The following is a 19,416-nucleotide window of genomic DNA, read 5'->3' as shown; positions in this document are numbered from 1 at the left end:
GGGGAGAGAAGTGTACAGTGACAGGGAAGATAAGCACTGTGCAGCGACATCTCCTGAAGATAAAGCAGCCACCACTAAATATGAATACAAGGTAAAATTTTCATAAGCACCCAAATAAAGAGGGCTTGGGTTAGGGTGACCATCCATCCTGTTTTTAACAGGACAGTCCCCTATTTAGGCCCTCTTGCAGGTGTCCCACTTTTTTTTTTTTTTTTTTTTTAAAAGGTGGGCTGTCAAGCATTTTCTGCTCCAGCACACCCCTGCTGGTCAGTCAGCATCAGAACAGTCACAGCAACCTTCTGCTTGTGGCTGGTAGATGAATGCAGTCAGGCAGGCAGGGGCCAGCAGGTGGTGCGCTTAAGCAGGGTGCAGAGGCAGAAAGACAGGAAGCCAGTAGAAGGAACCTGTGTGTGATAGATGGTGAGGGAGTGAGTGAGGGGTGTATCACCCTTCCCCATGTGCAACCTAAAGCAGGGTTTCTCAAGTGGGGAGGAGGAGGAGTCTGCCAGTTAAGCCCCAATTTCCGGCATCTGCTGCAGGACTGAAATCTTGATCTCTGATGACCCCTCTTGCACTGAATTAGCCCAAGCCCTAATCTGCAATGCCCCAGTGAATTCTCAGCACCTCCCCAAACTGAAGCCACAATCCTTGCCTCCTTCCACTCCCCAAACCATGAGTGGTAGGGCTAAAGCTGAGAGCAGCAGGACTGAGTCCTGCATGCCCAGTGCTCCCTGTAAGGGGAGAAGCATCCAGAACCTGTTGGCAGAATTGTGGGGCTCTCTAGCACACACAGTACAGTACCTGGGAGAGCTCCACAGCTCTCTTCCCCCACCCCCACCAAGTTAGAGAAGAAACCCAATCCACAGGGCAGCTAGTGGTGCTCCCTCTTCTGCTGCTGCAGGGGGCTGAATCTGCCCCTCAGCTCCCAGCCCCCTTTGTTCACATAGCCAGTAAGAGTGGGCAAGTGGCAGCTGGTCAGGGAGAGCAGATGTGGGCCTCAGGGTAGGTAGAGAGGTGGTCACAAGTCGCAGGGCAGTACACCACTTCCCCCTGGGCTGAAAATCCAATCCCTGGTGTCTCTTCTCCTTCCCACCAATGCAACTGGGATCTCTGGGGCTCAATGTCAAAGCCCTGGCAGCCCCTACAAGGCTGAAAGCAGGAACCGAGAGGGTGAAACCCCAAACCCTGGTCCTGTTTGCACTGAAGCCAGGAGTGGCAGGGCTGAATCCCAGATTCCTGGTGCTCCCCCATGCGGCAGAAGCTCCCAAACCCATAGGCAGAGGTGGGAGGTGCTGGGGATGTAGTCCCCAAGTTTCAGTGGAAGTTAGTACTGAAGACAGACTCATCGCTTCTCTGCCCCCACCATTTGGCCAGTTTGGAGGCAGGAAGCCAAAGCTGGGTAGTGTGAGGCAGCTGCTCCTGTGGCTGGTACAATGGCGCAGTCAGCCACGTGTTCCCGTCCCTCCTGCTACAGAGGGTTAAAGCTGCTCCTCAGCTCCCTGTCCTCTTTTCTCACACAGTTGGTATGAACCATGGGGAAGGGAGGGGAGAGAAGGGAAGACCGGGCTCCGTGCCTGATCAGTGTCCCGTATTCACAATAGGGAAATGTGGTCACCCTAGCTTGGGTGCTCTTGAAAAGATAATGCACCTTCTCGTGGAACTATTTATTCATGAACAAATTCATAGCTAGACTTCTCTGCATCCCAATTTTTAAGCAAGTCCAAAACCTGAAAGCAACTCACCAAAAATATACCCTGCCCTCCGCCCCACATGAGCTGCTACACTCGCCTTGGGAATAGATTTGCCGTAAGAATGGTTACCTAATACAAGAGAAGTAAGACCCTCTTCCCCCTGTCCCCCTACCACAGGGCTAAGGAACAGGAGCCAGTTACAAAGTGCCCTTAGCATTAAAAAGTTGAGAGCAGTTTGGAGACAGAAGACTACTAAGAAAGTTTTTAAAGCAATATCAAAATCTACCAGTATCTCCTTAAAGAGAGATTGAATCATTAAAAAAAGATGTCCAGCTAGGTTCATAAGTCATGCCAGCTGCTAAAGGTACACCACCCATGTTAGTTTCACATGATACTTTTTTCTCATTGGTGGACATTTATCTTAATGTTTCAGACCCCTGCCCTAAACAGTTAAGGGGTCACATGTGGATACACTGTACAACATTGTGTAAGCCTCAGTTGCTCTATCTAGATAGAGGACTTACTGCCCTGCCCCATTGCCACAGCATCCCCACTCCTCCTTCCCTCTCATGCCTGCAGGTTGGGGTTCCCCAACTCCCTGAAGCGCCCAAGGGCAGGGTGTGAAGGCACATGGCCCAAACAGAAAGTTCTTCCAGCCCTAGGACTCTATGATGAAAATAAAAGGGTGCACCCTAGCGCACAGCTCTGGCACGAATGGGCTGTGCTGTGCAAAAGCCAGGAGGGAGCTGTTTAAGGAGCTGGCAGGGCCGGTTACCATAGGCCAGTACCTGTAAGAAATGGAAGCCGCTTTCACCCCTGGGCGCGAGAGAGGGCTCACACCTGGGGCGCGAGAGGAAGGCAAGAGACGCTCGTTTCGAACCAGCGTCTCAATACGGAACTGGCACCAGCCAGGGCTCATTGTACGCCCGGAGTCACAACCCCACCCCCGCTCGGGACAGCCCTGCCCCAGCTCACAGAGCGCCCCGCTGGGGTTACCGCGGGCCGGGGTGCGACCCCCCCCCCCACCGTGCCGGGACGTGGGGCCCAGCTGAGGGGCCGGTTGAGGAGCCGGGCTGAGCGCGAGCGCGGACCAACGCCCCAGCCGCCGGGCCCCGCAGCGGCCACCCAGCACCAGGCCGCAGCCTCCAGCGCCGCTGCCACAGGCAGTGCCCGGGCCCGCCCCGCGGCGGCGGGTGTCGGCGCGGCCCGGCTGCCGGTACCTGCACTGCGCGGCTCAGGAAGGTGCCCGCGTCGGCGGCGAATTTCTTCACATTGAAATCCATAACGTTCATCCTCGGGAGCCGCCGCCGCCGCGGCCGGGAAAGGGGGAGGGGGCGAGTCCCGACACCAGCAGCCGCGGCCTTTCCTTGGGGGAGGCGACGGGAGCTCCCGGCCCGGCTCACAGGAACCCGGCAGCCGATTGGGCGCAGGGCGCGGCGTCAGGCCCAAGGCGCCGCCCGCGTTACCGCCCCCTGGCCCGAGGGGCTGGGGCACGGCGACGCCTTAAAGGGGCCGCCCCCGCCTCAGGGATCCGCGGCGGGGGGAGCAGAATCTGTCCTGCCTGGGACGCGCCTCAGCAGGGCTGGGACTAGGCGCTATAAGCAATCCTGGCAGGAGGGTCTGGTTCTTCGGAGGCGCACACAGTGGCGGGGCTAGCCTTAGTGGCGCTCAGCTTCATTTTGGGGGCTCCCCCCTGGGACCCAGCCAAGAAAAAGAACATCGCCCTGCCCCTCACATTTTTCATTCCTTTTTTTCTTCACCCTCCTCCTATTTACACAAGTAACAAGGAGTAGATGAAAATAAAGTGAGGTATCTTGATTGTTTGGGTTGTTTTTCACAGGCCAATTGAAAAGTGCTGAGGATCTCAGCAGACCACTTAATGATCTTTTCAAATATTGTTTGTACCGTTAGCTAATTATTGTAAAATGTGTTGGCTAAGAGCCCTTTATGGGGGGGGGGGGGACCCAAAAATCTTTCCTACGTCCACCTGAATGGAGTTATCAGACCTACTTTGAGGACTTCTGGTCTAGGTGAAAGCTTGTATTTCCATTAAGCCAACATGAAAAATGTGTAAAGAATAAAATGCATAGATGATGAATGAATGGAAAAATAAAAGTTAACTTCCTCTGAAGAAACTTATTCAATTTGAAAAAAATGTTGTTAGCTTCCTTTCTATGCTTTTTCTTTACAAAATCATCAATTAAGTCATAATATTTTGTAGAAAGGCACTTTCAATTGTCGATATTGCTGAAATTGTCAATTTTTTCCCCTGCTCTCTTCTTCCTCACACAGGCCACTCTGTAGAGGGACTTAGCCCCTTCCTCCCCATAGAGTGGCTTCCCCCTATGCAGGAGATGGGAGGGGAGGTGTTGCCGGACCAAGTGCTGAACTGCCCGGCCCTGGGGGGCCTCATGTCGTTGGGGGGCCCCATGCCAGGATATGGTATGTTTCATTGTAAATCTTCCCCTGGGCTCACAGGTGGACATTAAAAACAGCCTGTGGCACCTTAGAGACTAACAAAAGAATATATAGAATGTTGAGTTTCTGTGGGTAAAACCCACTTCATCAGATGAATTAGAGTGGAAATATATATAGTGTATATATTCTGTTACTTCCACTTTAATTCATCTGATGAAGTGGGTTTTATATATATAACGGAAGAAGACTGTCAATTATTTATAGGGCCCTAAATGAGACTAATTAAGTGGAACGGATGTGTCCCATTGATAGCTCGTGATGTGAAAATGTATATGTTAGAGGCAAGAGAAATTGTCTTTGTCATTATTTCAGTTTTCCACTCATCACCCATCCAGAGCTCATCCAAGATTTCACCACTTCAGATGGCTTGCAGAGTGCTCAAATGTGTTCTACTCAATATGAGAGGCAAAGGGGGTGAGATAATATTGTTTAATGGACCAACTTTTGTTGACAAGTTTTCAAGCTCCACAAAGGCATATATTTTCTGAATGGGAGAGATTAACCTCTCCCTTAGCCCTTTGTAAAATCCACTGTTTTATATTGGTCAAATGTTGTTGTTTAACTTCCAAGAGAGTAGTAGCAGGATAATTCATGACAAGGTAAATTGCAAAAAGGCCATGAGAAGGGACTGTTCTCTGCAGTCTTTTGATATAAATAAGGAAATTTAGACTTATAGACATACACCAAAAAAGTAGCTATCAATACACTCTAGGTGATAGCATGTAATTTTAAAATACAACATTAAAGTCCACATTGTATAACTAAAGTGCAGTAATTAATGCAAATAAAACTCACTATCAATAAATCAAGACAGTTATAAGCACAAATTATTCTCCCATTTCAAAACATTTCCACTGTTTAAAACACCTTCCTCCCACCCACTCCTGGCAATATTCAAATACTTGGAGAAAAATGAAATGTACTCATACAGATTAGTTAGGTATTGACCACTATGTGATATGACCTGTGGCATAAATAGCAATTTGGTATTTTTTTTAGTTGGAAAATAACTTTGGAAACATGCTGTATTTAAGGCACTTACCCATCCACAGCAACAATAATTAGCTAAACTGTTTTGCCTTTCCTTTACATATGGACAGAGAGATTCTAGGGCAGTAGGACAGGAAGCAAAATCCAAGAGGAAGTAACCAAAACAATCAACTTAGTCTTGTTTACATTCTTCAATAGTGGAAAGCAGGGGAGGGGAAAACAAACAAACAAAAAAATTCTGCAAAACAGTTATTATTCATGACAGGGTCTGAAAGCTGTTGTGTAGTATACATGCAATTGCTCTGCTTGAATGAGATTTGCCATTCTTTACCTTTTTCTTTAGCAAGTTTAAATATCTTTGTGTTATACTGCTTTCAAACCTTTTTTTCTACTGTTGATTTAGCTTCAGTTTGCTGGAAGTATTTTTAATAATGTAATGTGTTCTTGGTTCATGATTCTCTTTCAACCTCTGTAGACTATAGTATCTTGAAAGTTGAGGAACCATGGTTCTAAACCTTGTGCTGTTACCCTGAGCCTTTCTGAAAGGCAGTTAGACTAAAGTTCTCAATCTTACAGATCAAGCCACTTATATCTCTACATATGTATTTAATAGCAAATTTTATGTACCAGTGTTTGAAAGATGAGATTTAAACACCCACGCTATGGCTACACTACAAGCTTTTTCCAGAAGAGGAAATGCAAATGGAGTGCTCATTTGCATATGTCATGCTCTCATTTGCATTTTCTCTTCAATCCTTTTTGTGGAAGAGGTTTTTGCACAAAAAAGCACTGTGTAGATGGCACCTTTTTCCGCAAGAGCCCTTCTTCCTCATTTTTTTATCTTATATTTTTTTATCTGAAGAAGGGCTCTTGCACAAAAGGTGCCACCTACACAGCGCTTTTTTGTGCAAAAAGCTCTTCCACAAAAAGGATAGGAAGAGAAAATGCAAATGAGAGTGCAACATATGCAAATGAGTGCTCCATTTGTATTTCCTTTTCCGGAAAAAGCTTGTAGTGTAGCTGTAGCCTCAGTTAAAATGGAAGTTGAAAGTAACAGATCTATGGATAGCAATCACGAAGGCTACAATTTAGTTATGAAAAACTTAAAAAAACCCAACAAATAGTTCTGCAGCATCTTAGGGTATGTCTACACTAGCTCATTAATTTGAGCTAGGTAGGCAAATCAAGCAACCGGAGTTGCAAATGAAGCCCGGGATTGGTAGTACTGTCAGCTCCCACTGATTCTGGAACTGCTGCTCAAGCAGTCCCCGTGGCTAGCCATGTTGCCTGCTGCTCAGGCAGTCCCTAGGTATAGTGCCTGGATCCACCCATGCAATGACCATTGTAGCTGGACCTGGGTCTGCTCCTAGCAGCTCCAGTGTGCCTGGATGCTGGGCCACCCAAGCAACTGGCTGCAGATCCACTGCAGCAGGGGCCAGTGTGGCTAGCCTCTGGACCACCTGATCAGCAATCCCTGAGGTCATCTGCTTGAGCATCACCTACGGCTCCAGAAATCATAGAAGTTGTGGAAAGTCATGGAATCCATGATCTCTGTGACAGATACGGAGCCTTAGCAAGTGCTACACTGATTGAAACTAGCCTCTTGTAATCAGCTCAGTATTCAAGTTATCTCCTCCAACTCTAACACCTGACTTCTCCAAGAAGAAACTGCATTTCTTGTCTCATTCCAGGGAAGGGCAGATTGAGATTTATTGGGGTCTGCACACAAAGAACATTTTATAAAAAAGAGAAGAAATCCAGTGATATGCGCAAAGATCAAACTCTGTACATTAACATAGTATATTAGTATAGGCCTTGTGCCTAAGTGTATCTCTGCACATATATGAAGTCCTGTTGAAATCAGGGCTCTGAATGGGCCTGCGATCCACCTGCACAGAGCTCAATTCAGGCTCAAAGATTTAAAGAAGAACAAATAACTTTAGATTATTATGCCTGTTAGTATAAAGGAAAACAATTCCAGTATAAATGGAGAACATTAGGAAGAACTTTTTGAGGCTTTCATAAACTTAAAGTGATGGCATCTGTTTAAAGTTTGAAAAACACAAAGGACTAGATTAAAAATCGAATGCTTCTAGAAACAGATTTATTTGCATTTAAAGCAAGTGTCATGGATGGCATACTTAAGGTGCTACTTTAAGGTCTACATTTTGGTGTTCAAAAACCAGCAAAGCACAGAGAAGTGTGCATAGATAGAAAGAGGTTTGAGTGTCAGTAGTGTATAAAGGAAAATGCCTTCAGGTATAAGATGGTAGGCTTAATGGTTGGTGTGTCTCCTAGTGATTAATACATTGGACTGGGACTCAAGAAACTTGGGTCTATTCTTGGTTCTGACACTGACCTCCTGGGTGACCATGGGAAAGTCACTTCACCTTTCTTCCTCAGTTTCTGCTGTAAAATGGGGATATAGTTACTAACCTGCTTTGTAAAGTGTATTAAGATCTATGAATAAAAATCATTATACAAAAGCTATTATTGCAAGGGTGTGTGGGGATTATGTTTAGAAGCACTTTCTCCTGCTATGCAAAAATGTGTGGCACTCTCTTAGCCCATTGCTGGCAGAGGTGGTGGGTAGTCATGGCCCTCACCCACATGGACTTAGGAATGTACAGCACTGCCAACAATGAGCCTGAACCAAAGCTTGTTGAAGTCAGTGGATCAGGCCTAGTGTTAGCAATTTCTTTCCTTGTACTTAGGAAGCACAAGCAACCAAATTATGGTTGCCACCTCTACAGATGTGGTGGAGGTGAAGTGACTCACTACATTACAGAGACTGTGTGCTCTTTGGGACAAAATTGTCACTTACAGCATGTGTGAAGAACAGCCAGAGCAATGAAGCCCCAATTGCAGTAGGGCCTGCTGGACACTTGTGCCATATAAAGAAAAAGAAGAGAATATCACAACTGGTAAATGAAAACTTAGATCTATTGTTTTTCACTGTCCCTTTAAATAAGTATGGATATAAGAGATCAGACCATCCTTGAAGGAGCTGTGTTGGTTGATTGGGTAAATATGGTGTGATTTTGGAAACATAATTGAAATATTTTTGTGTGTGTATTTTGAAAAGTCACTAGATGTCAGTGTAACCAAAGCAATAACAACTCTATTAACTAGAGAAGTAGGACAGGGGATGTCTGTGGAACAAAACCCATGAATACAGTATAAGTGGGGATTCCTATGTTTCATTTTATTCTAGGAAATATTTTCAGAAACAATATCACAACTGATTAGTCTAAGTCAGTGGTATAGTTCCCACCAATACAACTTCTGAAGCGGGGAAATGTAACTATTTCTGTGGACGATGAGATAGTAGAACCGTCCAGGTTAGAGTAGGAAGAGCAGGGAGAATAAAGTACCTCTAGAGCTGCCAGCTATCTAATCACACAAGCTCAAAAACCCTTGCCCCACCCTGGTCTTGTCCCTTTCTAAGACCCACACTTGCCCTATTTTTTTCCTCACCCCTTCTACTGAGGCCCTTCCCCTGATCATTCCACACCCCGCTCCCTATTGCTCACGCTCTTCTCCCTCATTTACTTTCACTGGGATGGGGTTAGGGGTTGCGGTATGGGATGGGGTGTGGGCTCTGGGCTGTGGCTGAGGGGTTTGTAGTAGGAGAAAGGGCTCTGGGCTGAGGTTGGGGCAGGAGGCTAGGGTGCAGGAGAGGTTATGAGCTCTGGGCTGGGGTTTGGGTAGGGCAGTGGGTTCAGGATGGGGCAGGAATGGGTGTGGGGTACTGGCTCTGGGATGGGATAAAGCAGGGAGCTGGACTAGGGGTGTGGGCTCCCGTCACACAGCCCTAACCTTGGGAGGCTCCAGGTCCCAGCTAGCAGCACAGTGGGGCTAAGATAGGCTCCATGCCTGCCCTGGCCCACACCACTCCCTTCGCAGGAGGGATCAAGTAGATTTGCACAGACCCTGCCTGCAGGCACCACCCCAGAAGCTCCCATTGGCTGCAGTTCCAGGCCAATAGGAGCTGTATTATAGTTTCTTGGGCTGCCTCCCTACCTAGGGGCCTGAGAGAGGGATATGTAGGCCAGGTTTGGGTGCGGCATGAAATGTGGAATGTACCTTGAGCTAACTAGCAGTTAATTAATTTGTAAAACTTATCCAAGTGCAGGCCATGTTGGCCAATACCAGATCTTTCAGTGGAAATATCAAGAGACCCATACTGGACAATTAAGGAATAACTTAGCCATAGAAAAGTACCTTCTTAGACTCTATTAGGGACGAGCTGATGACCAGAAGCATGAGAATTTATATACCTTATTAAACATCCAGAATAATGTAACCATAGCTGTTTTCATTATCTGTAGAATGGATGATCCTTTCCCATTACTGGAATGTCACATCCCTGAGCATGATGTTGTAAGTTGTTCTAACAGTATATGGGAAAGACTAGTGAAAAGTCATCTATGGAATAGCGTTTTTTCCCCTTTGTGCTGCATGCAGATGACTCTATTGCATGCTACAGTAGGAGGTGTTCCTTATAATTTGGCATATATTGTTTTCTACTACAGTAAAACTCCAATTGTCCGGCATCCAGTGGTCCAGCGCTCCCGATAGTCCAGCACCAACTGGAACCCGGAAGTGCTCCGGCCAGCTGGACAATTGGAGCTGCTGTGAACCCCATGGGCGCTTGCGGCTGGGAAAGGGAAGGGGAGAAGAGGGTAAGGGGATTATATTCCTGTGACAGGTCTGCCAGGACCCGCACTGTGACTGGCCGGGGGGGTGGGGAGTAGGGGGGAACGGTGCGGCGAAGGGCGAACTCTCTGCCACTTCGCAGGAAGGCGGGGGAGGCCCCGCACCACTGCTGAGAGTTTTGGGGAGGGGAGCGGTCTCCTTACCCCCCAGACTGCAGTAGTTATCGCCGAGCAGAGGGGTGAGGAGCAGCGCTGTGGGACCAACCCGTCAGCACCCCAGCTGCTCTGTTCTGCAGCTTCCCCAAGTCCGCTGCTCCTCATTTGCAGCAGCGGCAGTGGCAGACTTGGGGAAGTGGCGCGGAGCAGAGCAGCTGGGGTGCTGCTGGGCACCAAGCAGGGGGGTGAGGGGCGGCACTGCGGGACCAACCTAGCAGCACCCCAGCTGCTCTGCTCCGCGCCACTTCCCCAAGTCTGCTGCTGCTGAAACTGACGAGCAGCACACTTGGGGAAGCTGAAGAGCAGAGCAGCTGGGGTGCTGCCGGGTTGGTCCCGCAGCGCTGCCCCTCACCCCCCTGCTCAGCGATAACTACTGCAGTCTGGGAGGTGGGGAGCCCACTCCCCTCCCGGAAACTCTCGGAGGCAGCACAGGGCTTCCCCCGTCTTCCTGCAAAACAGCAGAGGGTTCGTCCGTCGCCGCACTGTTCCCCGCCCACGCCCCGGATGCAGTGCGGGTCCCAGCAGACCCGTCACAGCCCCCCGCTGGAGTATTTCCCAATACTCCATCATATCCAATAATCCGGCACCACCTAGGTCCCAAAGGTGCCGGATTATCGGAAGTCTACTGTATTTTGCTTTTGTTCTTTCTTTAATAATTTAGAATTGGACTGTTGCATATGCAATTGGTGATTATATTAGGTGTTTTCCACATGCTCATTTGTGAACAATATATGACCCTGATCCTCCTAATATTTAAACACCTGCATAAAAGTGTTCCCCATGTGTAGAGTTATGCTTGTGCTTACTAATATCAGGCTTAGGTCCAACAGAGGTATACATTTTGTTTCCCCATTCACTGAATGTAATGGAAAGGATCGAAAAGTGTGCATAAAAATGACAGCGTACAGATCTAATTTTTTATTAACCTTTCCTGACTGCTAAGCAACTGGGAAATAAAACTAGAAATACATAGTTTTTGTTACTTTTTAAGAAACAAAGCAGAGAATACCTTATGTTGCAAAAATCTTGCAGTATTAAAAGTAAATTATACCTCTAAATCTGGCGTGCGGGACCTTTTTTCAGTTGGGGCTCACTGACCTATATTAAAATCAGTTGCAGCCACACACAAGGGAGAAGTAAGAAAACCAAACCAAAAAACAAGACAAAAACCTCACTGACTGGGCCCCCACTCGCACAACTCAGGGCATCGGGGTTCCACTCATGCTCTGACCCCACTGAAGGAGAGGGAGGCACTGAGACATGGGGCTTCCCTCCACAGCAGGCAAGCAGAATGTGGGGAGGCTTGGAGACTTGCCACTTGAGTTGTCACTTGAGGCAGGGGGTGCAGAGGGTATGGATGGTGACCTGGGGAAGGGAATTGGAGTGTAGGAGGTGTTGGGGTGCCAGAGGCAGGCACTGGCTGGGAGGAGTTTAAGTGTCTCCTGGCCAGCAGGCTGCAGCACCTCGAAGGAGCTGCAGGGACTGTGCTTTAAACTGCGGCTGCTGCCTGTGCCCGAGGGTCCTGGCAGGGTGGTCCATAAGCCGGATCCTGTGGCTTGGCAGGCTGGAGCCAGCCCCTGGGCCATATTTTGCCCAGCCCTATGCTACACAGTACACACATTTTACTCTCCCTGTGTACATGCTTTAAAATTCAGTATCTAATTTATTTACATATATCATATCCTAGCATACTCGCTGAAAGCAGAACAGAAATAAAACATATATGTGTAGCTATTTTAAAGACAATTCACTTAATTTTCAAATGTGCAATACATTTATTTAAATGTTCCCTTATGTATTTTGAATATCACAAATAGAACAAATTAGGATACATTCATACTGAACTTTTACAATTAGTTTTATTACATTCTGAGCTCGGGGCCTCTTCTTCTATTATTATGTAAAACACAAACTGTTACACTTACAACTATTAATACAGCTATTACTGACCCAGTTACTGCTAACACGATTATTGGAATATTAACACCGTCTTTGTTATCATTAGGATTATTAGGCACAGATTCTTTCGGCAGAACAAACAGAGCTGCTTGTGCTATATTAGACACTTCTGAGGTCAGGGAGGCATTATCAATGGCACGTACTGCAAAGTAGATTATGGTGCCATTTTCCATTGTGAAATTCTCTGGTTTAAACCAGAATGCTTCTTTGGTGCCGGCAGATTTAGGTGTCAGACTAGAGGTATTCACAGAAGTAGCATTATCAAAGGTGTTCCTCAGCTCCAAAAGACTTTCACCCATTTTTATTATGTAGCTTTCAGCTGGAAAAAGAGATATGCAAATCAGAGTGTGTTACTGTGCAGATTATATTATCTGGAAATGCAGGGAGAGTACAGGATTTGTAGAAGAGTTTTGTATTTTAATCAGAACTCCAATGATATTCCAAGACCATCCCTACCATTTTCCCCATCCTCTCCACTGACAGACTATTTAATTGACTACCATTCATTCTCTGACAAATCCTGAACAGGATGCCTGCTAGAACTTGTCTGTTTTACAGTTTAATTGGATCAACAGTCACCTGTTGTAGGGCATTCCCTCCCTTCATGAGCGCTATGTGGTGTACAGTGGGGATAGTGCTGAAATGCTGGAATATTACCAGCACTCTTAGCTACTGCTGGACTGAGGAAAAGAAACCACACCCAGTAATTCAGGATGAATCTTTCACATGGCAATGCAGAGAACTGCTATAAAATTGCACCCATCCATACCTTCCCCTTCCTCCTCATCCGCCACAGACACTTTACACAGGTCTCTATAATACTAAAATAAGAACATAACTGTTGCATGAGAAAGGCATGATTCCTTACACTTGTCTCAGGTGATTATCCAGGTTAAATATAAGATCCAACAGTGCATTTGAAAGCACAACAATACAGGGATGTGTCCCTGCAATCCTGGTCAGCATTCCCTCTTGTAATGTGAGCAGGTTCTAAAAGCATAGACTAAGAGACAGGAAAATGCCTGCTCCATTAGCCGTTAAAAGCATTTGCGGAAAAGAGCGTCTAGATTGGCACGGATGCTTTTCCACAAAAGCACTTTCTGTGGAAAAGTGTCTCTGGCCAATCTAGACGCGCTTTTGCGCAAAACAAATCTCGGCTGTCTACACTGGCCCTTTTGCGCAAAACTTTTGTGCAAAAGGGACTTTTGCCCGAACGGGAGCAGCATAGTATTTCCACAAAAAGTACTGATTTCTTACAGTAGGAAGTCAGTGCTTTTGTGGAAATTCAAGCGGCCAGTGTAGACAGCTGGAAAGTTTTTCCGGAAAAGCGGCTGATTTTCTGGAAAAGCTGGCGAGTCTAGACACAGCCTTTTAAAGAGTTTAGTATGAAGCAGTTGTCTGTGTGACTCTAGGTTGTCTGTCAACCTCTCTTGGCTTGCTAATGTACACACTGTAACATAACAGTCATGGGTCCTGGTTACACAACATACTTACAATGTGTATTATAGTTGAGACTTAGCTTTATTTCCATAAATCGACTAAAGCCTTGGACTATCCATGTTATAAGTGGTCCCAACTTATTTATAGTTGAAGTGTAGACAGGGGCTAAGTCTTTCAAGAGTCAGTGGAGAATGTGTTTTGTATTTAATTTGTTTGCCTTTGTAAGCTAGCAAAGACTAGTTGGCACAAAAATTTTGCATTTTCAGTGGTACATGGTTTGGGAATATTTCATGTTTCTCTGAGGGATTAAGAGGGATTCACATGAATGTCATATTGAACAGGAAATCTATTGGTTACACCATAGCCTGGTTTACACTAGCAAATTTTAGAAAGAAAAATCTAGAGTAGGCCAAGCTATCGTGATGGTCACGTTTTTTTCAAAAGGGAAAGATACAATCTTTTTCCTCACATCTGTGTGGCTGGTTCATTGTACAGGCAGTCCCTGGGTTACGTACAAGATAGGGACTGTAGGTTTGTTCTTAAGTTGAATCTGTATGTAAGTCGGAACTGGCATCCAGATTCAGCCGCTGCTGAAACTGATCAGTTTCTACAGCGGCTGAATCTGGACACCAGTTCCGACTTACATACAGATTCAACTTAAGAACCCCAGGCGTCCCCAAGTCAGCTGCTGCTGAAACTGATCAGCAGCTGATTCCAGGAAGCCCGGGGCAGAGCAACTCTGCCTCTGGCTTCCTGTAGTCAGCCGCTGGTCAGTTTCAGCAGCGGCTGACTTGGGGATGCCTGGGGTAGAGCAGCTCGGGTGCTGCTGGGTTGGTCCAGTAGCGCGGCCGCTCCTCGGCGCTACTGGAGCAACCCAGCAGCACCCCAACTGCTCTGCCCCAGGCGTCCTGATTCAGCTGCTGCTGAAACTGATCACCAGCGGCTGAATCAGGACTCCTGAGGCAGAGCAGCTGGGGTGCTGCCGGGTTGGTCCAGTAGCGCCAAGGAGCGGTGCTGCGGGACCAACTGGCAGCGCCCCACCTGCTCTACCACAGGCCCTGGGCTTTGCTCCACGTCTCCCTGGTCTGCTGGGGGGGGGGCACTAGCCGCGTCCCCCCCCCAGCAGACCAGGGAGACGCTGAGCAAAGCGGCGGAGGACCCAGGGCCGGACCCGCGGCGCTTCCAGATCAGCTGGAAGCGCCCCAGGTCCTCTGCCGATTTGCTCCCCGTCTCCCTGGTCTGCTGGCTCCCCCAGCAGACCAGGAGACAGGGAGCAGCTTTTCTCACCCTGGAGGAGGCGGGCAGCGGGACCAGGTGTCGCGCCGCTCCAGTCCTCCGGGGCGAGAAAATCCCCGTTCGAAACTGCGGATCTGACATAAGTCGGATCCGCGTAACTCAGGGACTGCCTGTATGTGATTTCAGATAACTGACAATAGTGCTTTGCTGCCATCTCACTTCACCTTACCTTGTCCCTCATCCAAGTCATTCCCAGGAGCTGTCCAAGACAAGTGAATTTTATCTTCTTCAGACTGAGCCTCGAGGTCAATAATTTTACAGGGTGGGAACACATCAGTAGTTCCTCCTGCAGGAATATTCTCCACAACAAAAGAACCTCCTGTTGCAACTCGGTTGAAACTTTCAAGCTTTGCTTGAATTTCATCATCACTAACTTCAGGTCTTGGTGGATTCATTTTGATTTCACCTGCTCAGAAGAAAAAAACCTGCTCATGTTATTTGAACATTACAAAACCCCAAATAATAGCCCACTTTCTATGTATCTAGCATCCCCCCTCTCTTTAATCTACTTTTTATTTTAGCTTATTCAAGCTTAGAGCAAAAATTAGCAAGGCTAAGAATGAAAACTAAGGGCACATGTACACAGCAGGGCTAAAGTCAAATTAAAATATGCAACTTCAGCTATGTCAATTGCGTCGCTTAAGTTGAAATAGCTTAGTTCGGCTTTTGGTGCTATCTATAAAGCAGGAAGTCGAAGGAAGAACACTCTTTCTTCAACTTCTCTTACGTTACCACGAGTCGCAGTAAAAGTCTTCCAGCTCAATGTTATTTTGAAATAAAGGTTTCTAGTGTAGACATGCTCTTTCTTGTCAGAATAATGCCGCAGCCCTCCCTTCCCCGGTGGCCAGTGAGAGAGCCGGGCTTGCCTACCGTCCCCCCTCCCTCGTGGTTGGGTCTGGCATGGCCCCTGGCCCTCCCCTCCCCGGCAGCTGTGCGGAGGTTGAGAGGCCAGGTCTGGTGCAGTCCCAGCCCTCCCCAGCATCCAGGGGGAGAGCCGGGCTTATCTAGCGACCGGCATGACTCTGGCGGCAAGAGAGGTGGGAGGCCAAGAGGCCAGGGCTGGGGCAAAAACTAGGCCTCCCCTCCCCAGCGGCTGAAGGGGAGACCTGAGAAGACAGGGCTGGGGCAGAGGCAGGGGCAAGGGTGAGAGACCAGGGCTGCCCACCCCCACAGACGGGGGTTGGTGAGCATAGCAAGCAAAGGGCCCTGTCCCCTAGTAAATCTATATTTTAATGATGAATTAATTGTATTTGTACTCTTAATTTCTCTGGGGCTTTTAAATAAAAATAGAAATTCAAAAATAATAGAAAAGGTGAAAAAATACTTAGGCTACATCTTCATTTCGCAGAAGATCGCTGCTGCTGTGATTGATCTTCCAGGGTTCAATTTAGTGAGTCTAATTAAGACTCACTAAATCAAACTCAGAGGGTTCCCTCCCCTCCGCCCCACCAGCATCTGTTATTCCTTCTCTTTCCAGGAGCAAGAGAAGCTGATAGAAGCACATGCTCCCATTGGCCTTCCACTGTGGGGACACATCGAAGTTCAGCTTAAGGTAAACCAACTCCAGCTACATATTTTACATAGCTGGAGTTGCATACCTTAAGATGAACTCCTGGATCCAGTGTAGGTGAGATTGAAGTCACAAACAGTATTCCCTCCAATCTTTTCCATCAATGTGCAGATTTTTCCATTCATGTGCAGAATAATTTTTATGTGCATTGAGGCATGTGCAAAAGTGTGCCACCCGTAGTAACTACAACAACAAAAAAACCTAACTGTAGGCTCTTTGCTAATGAGCTGGACAGCATTTGAATCTCTCCTGAGCAACTGCACAAATGCATAGCTTTCAGGGAACATTGGTCACAACGTATTCTTAATGACTCACTGCAAAGTATCATTAACTCAGGTGCCATTGAATGAGAAGACTTAAGCAGCAAGATTTTAATAGCAACATGCATACCTTTCGTTTCTAAAAATGATGATCTTTAGCACACACGTGCCTCATGGACAGAGTTCTGAAAAACGTGTCCAGAAAATCCAACAGAAGAACAGAAAAATTCTCATAAGGACTCATTCAGCTGATAACTTTAAACTTCATAACTTTGAAACTGATTCCCTGACACCTCATTTTAAAGTAAAATTTAAAAATTTCTAACTTCATCTGTTTTTAATATGATTTTCAGTTTCAGGGTCTTTGGCAACTCCTATGTTTTAATATATGTTATATATCCAGTGCTCAGATAAAGCCTGCTGTTTTCTAAATATATAAACAATAGTGGAAAAGATACATGTAAAAATTTTAAAGTTAAGCATTTTTATGAAGCTAAACGATCTTTCATTCACACATATTTTATATACATATGCACACACACATTTTCTACTTCACAAATGTTCCTTACCATTTTCTATGTAGCCTGGAACATACAAGGCTCGGCTCTGCCGGCGGCCAAGTCTGACAGTGTTATTTCTCCCCTGAACATGCACTTTTAAGTTGTATCTACCATTTCCATTGAAAGATGTAAAATACTTTGAATAGATTCCATCATTCTTGGTAATATCAGCACCTAGCCATACAAATATTAATAATTTACCATTCAACAAAGGCACCCTTTCTTAAGCCACAACATTTTTTGCTGGTCAGCTCACATACACGTAGGGACTACTCCTTCTGCTATTGAAATCAATAAAAGCTTTGATATAGACTTAAGTGAAAACAGGATCAGTCCCATTGTAATAAGCTCATAACATATTTAACAGAAGACAACAATATAGCATTAAAACATGTATCTGTATATTTACTATTGTTTCCAATGCTAATCTCTGGTTCAGTAGTTCTCAACTATGTCTTAATTCTCTGTAATGGTCTCATCTCTGGAGTCTTTCTTGGTGATCTGCAGACTAAAATACTTTGAGATTGACACAAGACTGGAATGTAGGCACAGTAGATTTGAAAAGGAGAATAATAGTATGTCATTCATACTTTTGAAGGATATCATTTTAATGTAGCTATGCTGCCTATCTAGCATGTGACAAGCAATAGAAACAGACATTCACTTTCCTGTTGTGCCTCTGGCATCTCCTCTGGAGGGCATACAAGTATGTAAAATAGATATATAAGTTCAAACAATGAATCAGACCCGTAAGGCAATGGACCATCTTCTGTCCCTGTGCTTGGTACCTGCATCCTTGGTAACAGCACATGAAAGGATGAAGACTCTGCATAGCCACTACACACTAGGGATGTTAAATATCGAGTAACTGACTAATTGAATAGTCAAAGCATTTTGAATTGACTATTTGATTAGTTGATAGCGTGCCTCCGCCTTTGAAGTGTGGCAACAGTCTAGGGCGAAAGGCAAAAGGCGAAAGTGCTGCGTGGAGCCCCTGGGTCGGCTGGGGACTTCCCCACTGACCCTGGGCTCTGTGCAGCATTGGAACGCCATGGGAATCATTTGGAACGCCATGGGAATCTGACATCAGGCTCCTTGAAACGTTTCAAGCAGCAGCACCGCATGGAACCCAGAATCAGCTGGGAACTCTAGTCTATAACAACATCCCTCTCCCACAGGGTAGCATGTCCTAATAGCCAAAATCTATAACCACATGTGTATGTCCCCTCATGGGGTTCATGGAGAATGGGGTAGGGGAACCTGGGCCCACCTGCTCCACCAATTTCTAGCCTAGGGCCCTGTCAGTGGTGGAATGATCTCCACTAACTCAGCCAGGAATCCTACTGTAACACTCCAAGCTCCCGGGTATCAATTCCCTACCCTGGGCTGCTTCCAATCAGTGTCCTTTGGATAGTCCTCTCTGTCTTTCCCCTCCAGACTGCATGCCTTGTCTGAAGTCTCCCTCTGGCTGGTCTCTGTGGCTTGATTCACTGGCAGTTTCTCTCTAGGAGCTACACCAGCACTTTCTTCCCTGGCGGCACTCAATTCTGACTGAGCAGCTACATAGGCCTTTATAACTGGCCTCCAGCTGGAGCAAGCTCAGTAGAACTGTGGGGGCGGGGCCTCCTCAGCCAGGTGAGCCTGGTTAACTCGCTCAGCCCCCGTGTGGGGTTGATACATCCCATCACACCATGGCATAGTCATGTCTGAACCTGTAGTGATAAGCTTTCAAGCAGCGTGCAGAGAGATTCTACAATACAGATAACAAAGTGGGGAATGTACAAATTTCTAGACAAAATGTTAGGAAAGTAATTGTAAGACTACCTGAACCATCATCAAGGAGTTGCAGATTTTTTGCTGATCCATTTTTAGGTTCAATAGTGGCCATCACGGTTGCACCAAGAACAGGCAAAAAGCCTTGACTAATTTCTGCATAAATCACCATTGGACTAGGGTAGCTGTTTGTATCCGTATTCATGTAGGCTTTCACAGTCACTGGGGGCACAGACAAAGATGCTGCTCGAGATGTTACTATCATTGATATGACTTGAGAAACTATGTGGTTATTTTGAATCCAATAATGCCAATCCCCTGCCTGCAAATCAAACATATGGAGCATAAATATATAATGTAAGGCTTTATTATTCTCAGGGCACTCAATGTTCCCTGAGTTCATTATTATCTTAGTTCAGGGGAGATGTTCTAAAGTAAAAAGGCCAGTTAGGATATTGCTACAGGACCATGGTTAACATAATCTGGGTACCTTACTCATGATTCTCCCTGCTCCCAAATGTTTAG

At 46.5% G+C, this 19,416-nt stretch overlaps 2 protein-coding genes across 3 annotated transcripts in view; both read right to left on the bottom strand.

Annotated features, from left to right (window-relative positions):
• SH3GLB1 (SH3 domain containing GRB2 like, endophilin B1) overlaps window positions 1–3,170 on the bottom strand; it is a 34,502-nt gene extending 31,332 nt beyond the window's left edge. Inside the window, exon 1 of one of the 2 annotated variants that reach the window (XM_089780494.1) lies at window positions 2,912–3,170. In XM_089780494.1, the coding sequence (XP_089636620.1) occupies window positions 2,912–2,983 (72 nt within the window). In that variant the 5' untranslated portion in view covers window positions 2,984–3,170. The remainder of the gene's footprint in view (window positions 1–2,911) is intronic. The other variant, XM_075936407.2, reaches the window with a different exon arrangement.
• An 8,576-nt stretch (window positions 3,171–11,746) lies between these two features.
• Window positions 11,747–19,416, bottom strand: part of LOC102456534 (calcium-activated chloride channel regulator 1-like) — a 28,327-nt gene continuing 20,657 nt past the window's right edge. Inside the window, exons 11-14 of the mRNA XM_025183172.3 lie at window positions 18,943–19,213; window positions 17,128–17,292; window positions 14,898–15,134; window positions 11,747–12,311 (exon numbers count right to left, since the gene is read on the bottom strand). Coding sequence (XP_025038957.3) covers window positions 11,896–12,311; window positions 14,898–15,134; window positions 17,128–17,292; window positions 18,943–19,213 — 1,089 coding nt within the window. The 3' untranslated portion in view covers window positions 11,747–11,895. The remainder of the gene's footprint in view (window positions 12,312–14,897; window positions 15,135–17,127; window positions 17,293–18,942; window positions 19,214–19,416) is intronic.

This window comes from Pelodiscus sinensis, chromosome 9 (assembly GCF_052426305.1).
Source record: "Pelodiscus sinensis isolate ZL-2025 chromosome 9, ASM5242630v1, whole genome shotgun sequence".
Taxonomy (NCBI): domain Eukaryota; kingdom Metazoa; phylum Chordata; order Testudines; family Trionychidae; genus Pelodiscus; species Pelodiscus sinensis.
Note: the sequence above shows the minus strand (reverse complement) of the source record. Positions and strands in the feature narration are given on the sequence as shown.